Here is an 8,109-nt window from a genome sequence, read left to right as displayed (position 1 = left end):
TTTTATTTTATTTTATTTTATTTTATTTTATTTTGCTTGTGCTTGTGCTTATTTGTTTGCTGCTTTGCTTTAGTGGTTGATTCTTGATTCTTACTGGGGTGTTGTGTTCTTGAGGTGTGGATCTTGGTTATTGGTCGAGTTGCAAATTACCGCTTTATGTTGTCAAGTCAAATCAAATCAGCTTGCCCCTTATTTCCCTCTGACGCAAATCCATGTGGTACGTGCCAGTATGTGTTCCATGGTGTAGGTATGGTCTGACCGTTTGCACAAGGACAAGGACAAGGACAAGGACAGGTACAGGTACAGGTACAGGTACAGGTGCAGGTGCAGGTACGGATACGTCATTTGGTTTGTGTGAATTGGCGGCGAGTGATGGATTGGATGGGATGGAATGGGATGGGTGTTGGATGTATATAGGAGAGTGAAAGTCCAAAGTGTACTTGCGCTCAAGCAAATCTCTTGTATTGATTGTCAGGCGAAGGCTGAATTTGCAGCATGAAGGCAGGGACCTCCAAGTGACTGGGGTATAGCAAAAAGTGAATGTCATAGCAGAGTCAGTCCTTCGCCCAACAATTATCTAGGTAATTAATTATCTTTGCATTGAATTTCGCGGCTGTGATGCTCTCACGAGCTATTCCCAGCGTCTAATTCTAAGAAACAATAATACGTATTGAATACAGGCTGATGCAATTCACACTGCTGGTTGTAGGGGATTCAATGGCGGGGTTAATTGCTAGTGCTCTATCGTATATATATACCTCTTTGCCTCGCTGTTTTGCTTCTCCACTCAACGAAAGGTATTAGGTTTTGACTTCAGCTGCAGTCATCTGCTCAACGCATACTCTTTGGATACCCGTTTTGTTCTTTACGCCTTACATCTTGCTTCTCTTCCATTGTCTCCCTAGTGGAGAACTACGAATGCGCACTGTCACCGTCACCCGAAACCTTCAGTCCACTATCATCAGACCGACTATCAAGGTCCCTTGTCCCATCAAGTAACTTCAAAATGAAGAGCTCCAGCTTCCTGGTTCTGCTTCTTCCGGTTCTCCCGCTTGCCTCGGCGTCGGCTGTGCTACCTGCCGACTTCTCTAACTTCACGAATGTCGATCCTAGGGTTACCAAATGTGCCAGTAAGTTCCAAGTCACTCACTCGAAGAAGGTGGATGCTGACTTTTAATCCAGACTCCGTGCAATGTGCTTCTGCTGCTTGCAGTTGGACAGAATGTTACGCAAATGCCAAGAAGTACCCAAGTAACGCTGAGATCGACGGTGGCGGCTTGGCCGAATGCCTCTGCAAGCCAGATGCCAACTTTACGTGGCAATCCAACCCTCCACCAGCAGGCCGCATCTTCCGCCCAGAATGGGAGTGCGAACTCATTGGATGCATCGAGTGCTTTGAGCATGCCTTGGGAACCGATAACACTGTCTCTACCGATATGAAGGTTATCATTGAGTCCGCTACTTCGTCGCCGCTGGGATTCTGTGTCATTCCTGATGAATTTGGTTTCCGTCAGCGTTCTAGAGAGTTGAAAGACGCTCATAACTTTCCGCTTTTGCTGCCAATGGCTAATTTGTCGCCGCCACCTGCTGCAAAGAGAGAGCCTGTTGGTGAACATCCAGTTGCAACCCCGGACGTTGATCATCACGCGAAGTGCGAGGATAGCTGGGTTGGTCCGATTTCTCCCCAGGTTGAAACCTGTTTGGGTATGTATCCTTTCCCTAGCATCTTCAACAAATACTGACAAGTATAGACACCTTTGCATGCACTCGAAGCAAGTATCTGTTCAACTATTGCTTGGAAGAGTAAGCAATCCTCCTAGCCAATTTCAGTGTCAAATTCAAGAATCTAGACATTCCCTTTTTTTTTTTTTGGAACTTGAATTCATGTAACGCTAATCTGAACTTATAGAGTCCCCAACCATACCGATGCCAGCGTAAACTTCAACTGTCTATGTGGATATCCCGACAACCCAGGTAGTTTCCGAACAGAGTGGTACGGCAACAGTACCGGCGCTGACGGCCTTGCAGCGCAATGCGCACTTTGCATCTCCGAAGCCGTGCCCGGTGCTGCTCGCCTGACGGATAACATCTACGGTGCCATCAGCACGTACTGCTACAATCCTGTCGATTCCCCCGACGGAACCTGGACCCGCAACGAGATGATCGGATGGGGCAGCGACGCCACTTTCAAGTACAAGGTGCCGATCACGCTGCTGAACACTACGATTGCTACGAAGACGCCGTGGAGTATTCCTGCTGATTTTAACGGGGACTGGGCTGATACACATCCGTGGACTGGATGAGTTGTCTGTTGTTTGCTTTTTGGCGTATCATGGCGTTGATGGGAATGTGGGGGGAGAACGTACTTGATGGGAGGTTTCTGGCACATCATGATAAAAGTATTGGCTTCTTCGCAATGAAAAGAACTAAACCATGAATGAGTTGCTAGCATATGATGTGACGTGTGAAAAATAAACCTGCCGCTGACTAGATCACCATCCTATGAATTCTCGTGATCTCTTTGACTTTAAAAGCGAATTACAGCACAGCATTCAATAAGGAATTTTTTATATAGCAATCTGTTTTAAGCCTCTAGTCCTCAGCTCAGCACGAAAGTACTTGCATATCCATCTACTATTTATACTATAAATAAACCTAAGAAGTTCATCCTCGGAATCTACAGATTTAATTAGTAATAAGAAAGGATTTTTTAATAATAGATATAAGTTTCTAGAGCCGATATCTTACTATATGGCTAATAATACAATTTAAGCGCGCGCGCTAAACCTCAATTCGCACGTTTTTGCCAAGACTTACAAGCTGCCTTTATTGCCAAGGTCTCGTCTCTTCTTTAATGATAAGAAACATAGCTGATCTCGGGAAATGGATATATCAATGACTGGGCAGCAAGGATATCCATACCGCGCACTTCAACCCAATACAATTCGCCTCCTTCGTGTGTACCAAGGCGCGGTGAACAATCTTGTCTGCGACCTGGAAGTCGCACATATCGATCGACTTCCCAGTTACGAGGCATTGAGCTATTGCTGGGGCGATCCGAGCGAGAAAATACCTATTGAGTGCAATGCATCTGGAGGGCTGGCTATTACAAAGAACCTCCACTCTGCCCTCCACTGTCTCCGGCTGTCAAATCAACCGCGGCTTATCTGGGCCGACGCAATATGTATCAACCAGGAGGACATAGAAGAGCGCAGCTCCCAGGTGCGGTTAATGAAAGACATCTATCAGCGTGCGTCCTCGGTTGTTGTTTGGCTGGGTGAGCCTATTGAAGTTGATGGCAAAGATCTCTGGCCTATCCCGCCGCTTCTGGAGGCCGCGCAGAAGAATCTCAAACGCACCCAGCTACCGATTCGACACGGGACCAAGGATTGGGTCAGGCACGTACTGCGGCCAGACTATACGACAAATGGAGATCTAGAAGACAAGCGATGGAATGCGATTATCAAGAGCTTGATATTGTTGCTCCACCGCCCTTGGTTCCTTCGTACCTGGATCATCCAGGAGGTTGGTCTCGCTACCCATGCAATAGTGATATGTGGAAGTCACTCGGCGAGCTGGGAGGACTTTTATCGCGCGGTTAGCTACGCTATTGATTTGGATTATTTCTCCGCTACGCTGCCGGAAATGTACAGTTCTATGCAGAATATCGAGAGAGCGCGTCGGGATCTTGCTCGTCAGCAGTACCTCCGCCCTCTTGATCTTTACGCTTCATTTCGAGTATTTCTTGCCACGGACCCGCGAGATAAAGTCTTCGGCCTTTACAGTTTATTTAGTCCTTCGGATCTTGCTGTGGTAGAATTGCAGCCGGATTACAATCTAGATCTAACTACAGTCTATACACAAGCCACGATAGACTGTATTGCTACCGAGGGGAATTTGGATGTTCTCTCCTTTGGCGGCCAAGACTGCCTCGTGGCACATCACCAACTTCCTACCTGGGTTCCTGACTGGGCCTACCAAGACCGCACAAAACCATTGCTGCCACGGTTTCTGTCCACTCTCTCGTTCGGAGAGCACCAATGGGCTCGTACATGGCAGTCAGCGACTGGAACAAGTTACCCAGTAGTGGAGCTCTCGGAAAACAAAAAGTGCATTATGCTTTCTGGCTACGTGCTGGATCGAGTCTTGGACACTGGTGGGACACTTGAGAAAGAGTACTATACGTCAACACCAGGCCATCCCCTACTAGAAATCAACATAGTCATGAAAAAATGCAGCGACGTCTTCGAGAAATGGGAAGATATCTGTGGCGTAAGCGCCAGCATTCCATACTTCACCGGCGAGGCAGCTTGGGACGTATATTGGAAAACGCTCCATGCAGGCGGCTATCCGCACGGCGACGAACAGACAACCAAAGCGACATTTTCAAAATGGTACCAGCCATTCCGGGACCTTCGCTCCAATACTGAGTACACAGCTAATCGCATTGAAGAGATCAAGAACAGTGATTCTAGCACGGCGTACAAGATCGCCGCAGGTGTGGGGTGGTTTGGAAAAGTGACGTATAATGCAATGAGATTCGGGATGGGTTTGGTCATGAATAAAAACAAATTCCCGCCGTCGAAAATACTGGCTTTTCATCGGACGCTGTTCAAGACCGAACGAGGGCTTGTCGGGCTTTCGTCTCGGCATGTTAGGAAGGGTGATGCTATTGCCCTGTTCAAAGGAGGAAAGATGCCGATGGTGCTTCGTGAGGCGGGAGACGGGGACTGGCGTGTTGTGGGGGATAGTTATGTTCATGGTATTATGAATGGGGAGGAGTTTGATAGATCTAGGTGCGATGCGCTGCGTATTGGTTGAATAGAATTAAGGCGTTAAGGATAACTATATAGTAAATACGGTAGAACTTCTTACTGTAATTTTCCATACGCTAATGCCTTCATGCGTTAAATGAGTAGGTGGCATCAATCATGTTGGTATCCGGATTACTCGGAATACTACAAGGCCGTATTCACAGCCAATGCTAACGGAGAAATGGGAGATCGAATATATACTAGGTCTTTGGGAGTTGCTGATTGATTGCTATGATGCTTGGACCTTTTATCCTAGGAGTCTTGGATACTGAAGACATAAAAATCTTTCTTGGGGGTGACAATGTAATGGTAACAGATTGGGTAAAAGCGAAATTTGACTATTGCTGCACTTGAATAACAAAGACGGATACCACAAAATCGTAGAACAAAAAGATATAGAGGCAGATTTTCAACTTTCAACTTAAGATTCTTACTTTCATTATGTAAGAGAGGAAAGAAAAGGGGGCAACGCGAGGATGTGGTCATATCACGTGAATACCACTTTACGCGCTTTTCGCGAAACGCGTTCCCGTTGTCCAAATCAACGTCAACTTTTATACATCTGCAAAAACCCGCGACTTTCAAAGACATACCTCCAAGACGCCCTCAAAAATGTCAGACTACGAAGATGAGATGGATATTGACACGCCTGCGGCCAATGATGCCATTCTTTTCAGCTCGGAAAATATCAATTCAAAGGGCAAGAGAAGCGCGGCAAATCTCCCAGTCGAGGCAGAAGACAGCTTACCATGGTTAGTATTCCCATGCGCATTATGATTTCAATTTCTAACACCATAAGGGTTGAGAAATACCGTCCAGATACCCTCGAAGACGTCTCGGGCCACCAAGACATTCTCGCAACGATCAACAAGTTTGTAGATACAAATGTACGTGCACCCAAGACTATGGCAGGACGGGACTGACATGAGAGCAGAGGCTCCCCCACCTTCTTCTATATGGCCCTCCAGGAACCGGAAAAACATCTACAGTCCTCGCCCTTGCCCGACGGATCTATGGAGCAAAGAATATGCGGCAAATGGTCCTGGAATTGAACGCTTCTGACGACCGTGGTATTGATGTAGTGCGCGAACAGATCAAGACGTTTGCTAGCACAAAGCAGATCTTCATAATGAATCCAACAAACAACCCGGCGACCTCGATTGCGACATACAAGCTTATTATTTTGGACGAGGCTGATGCGATGACATCGACGGCACAGATGGCTTTGAGACGAATTATGGAGAAATACACGGCAAATACGAGATTTTGCGTTATTGCGAATTATACACACAAACTCAGTCCGGCGCTGCTGAGTCGATGCACGAGATTCAGGTTCAGTCCGCTGAAGGAGAGGGATATACGAGTACTGGTGGACAAGGTCATTACGGAGGAGAAAGTCAATATCAGTCCGGATGCTACAGATTCGTTGGTGAAGTTGAGCAAGGGTGATATGAGAAGAGCTTTGAACGTTTTGCAAGCGTGTCATGCAAGCAGTAAGTCTGTTTCCCTGGACATATTATCATCCTACTAACATTCCTGTCCCCAGGTACCCCGCTGCATATCAAAGGCACCCCCAAAATTGCCGAGAAGGACATCGTCCGAGACCTGATTACCGAAACTACAATCTACGAATGTATCGCGTCCCCACACCCAGAAGATATCACCAAAATCCTCAACACCCTTTTGAAGACCACCGATGTCACATCCTGCCTCTCAACCATCAACTCCCTCAAAGCAACCCAGGGACTGGCCCTAGCAGACATCATTACCTCGCTCAGCGAAGAGCTCACGAAACTGGATGTCCCGCCAGCGGTCATGATCACATGGCTAGACGGTTTGGCTGAAGTGGAATACAGGCTGAGCGGCGGAGGTGGAGAGGTCGTACAGACAGGCGCTGTGGTTGGTGTTGTACGGAATGGTGCTGAGCTTATCGGTGAGGTGAAATGAAGAAATGTGGTTAAGGAGTGATGTCTGCATAATAGCTTTGGCGTTGGGGGATTTGGTATGAATACCTATGTTGAAAACACGGCTGCGCATTGGGTTGAAGGTATTACGGCACTGGGTATATTGTAGCTGCGAGAAATGAAATGTATGACCTCGAGGCGTAGCCGCCACACCATTTTCTTTCCGTGTCGCTTCTTCCTAACCACTCAACATACACCCTACCTACGACGGTCAGCTGAAGCCAAGCTTTAAAAATCATCCCTTCTCCATTCTCATAATTCTCCCAATGTTCATTAATGTTGCAATGTCTCCTCCTTCCTCAGTTCCTCCGTCCCTTGGCTTTTCTTCCAGCAACAATATTTATAGGATACTTTAGTTAATACCTTAAGCCCTCGCGATACAACAGCGCACGGGATCGATGTTTATACAGGGCATATAATCCAACCGGATGTACAGCTATTCATTCAGTCCTTGGAAATTTCTGTCTATAGTACTGTGCCGTGGCCGGATGATCATTTAAGTTGGTTTCTTTTTATTGCGTATCAGGGATAATAAGGTTTTGCTGTGTGTGTTGTGTGGAGAACTTCTACCGAGAACTGAAGTATTGAATTTTGGTGTCGTACTTATTGGGACATGTAAGATGCTCGCGTAAAAAGAAGTTGGTTTATGTTTGAGTATATACATTCTATTCTCAAGGTCTGGGTATCCTTTCTGAATACTCAGAAAACCCAATATCTACGCTGAGTCTTGTGGTATCTCCCAACAAAGCTAGGCTTTTATATCGCGCCGGACACCTGTGCTACTCCCAGCCACAACATTTCCTGTTTCGAGGCGGCCATCTACAGTTCCAATTATTCGATCGAACATTGCACTTCATCCGGACAGCACTTAATCTTCGTTACCACGAACGCCGGATTGAAGTGCGTCTCGTTGTCCGACCCGTACTCGAGATTCGGCACTGTCGCGCCGCCAAATCCACACCACACGTTGTCAAAGTCGGCCCATGGGTCAACGGTCTCAATTGCATGGCCACCGCCTGATAATACAATATTAGTATTGTGAACGAGGCTTGTTTGTAATGATGAGGAACACTTACCGATCGCATAGAGCTGATTGGAGACGGGGAAGTTCTTGAGGATGTAGGAGACGTCGTTTGCATCGACCATTGTCAAGTCGATTTTGGTTGGGACGGCAGGAACTGTTGTGTTGGACAAGGGCCGGGACATGTTGACTGGGGATCGACTACCAAGAGGAGTGAAATCGGCTTTGATGGCGTCGAATGTAAGCTCGATGGGGGTTTTACTGTCAGTGGGTGCTGCAACTGGGGATCGGCCATCAAGAGGAGCGAAAT

General features: G+C 47.0%; 2 protein-coding genes across 2 annotated transcripts; both read left to right on the top strand.

Moving 5' to 3' along the window:
- Positions 1–2,895: 2,895 nt before the first annotated feature.
- On the top strand, positions 2,896–4,821 carry het-6_20 (Heterokaryon incompatibility protein 6,OR allele; the record flags this gene model as incomplete). The annotated part of the gene is made up of 1 exon (XM_031154103.1): positions 2,896–4,821. The coding sequence occupies one exon, from the start codon at positions 2,896–2,898 to the stop codon at positions 4,819–4,821; it is 1,926 nt and encodes a 641-aa protein (XP_031000934.1).
- A 605-nt stretch (positions 4,822–5,426) lies between these two features.
- RFC3 (Replication factor C subunit) lies at positions 5,427–6,761 on the top strand (the record flags this gene model as incomplete). Its single annotated transcript, XM_031154102.1, has 4 exons — positions 5,427–5,566; positions 5,614–5,701; positions 5,749–6,307; positions 6,361–6,761. The coding sequence occupies 4 exons, from the start codon at positions 5,427–5,429 to the stop codon at positions 6,759–6,761; spliced, it is 1,188 nt and encodes a 395-aa protein (XP_031000933.1).
- Between the last annotated feature and the right edge of the window lie 1,348 nt (positions 6,762–8,109).

Source organism: Lachnellula hyalina (genome assembly GCF_007821495.1).
Source record: "Lachnellula hyalina strain CBS 185.66 chromosome Unknown contig00339, whole genome shotgun sequence".
Classification (NCBI taxonomy): domain Eukaryota; kingdom Fungi; phylum Ascomycota; class Leotiomycetes; order Helotiales; family Lachnaceae; genus Lachnellula; species Lachnellula hyalina.
This window is presented reverse-complemented; position numbering and strand designations above follow the sequence as displayed.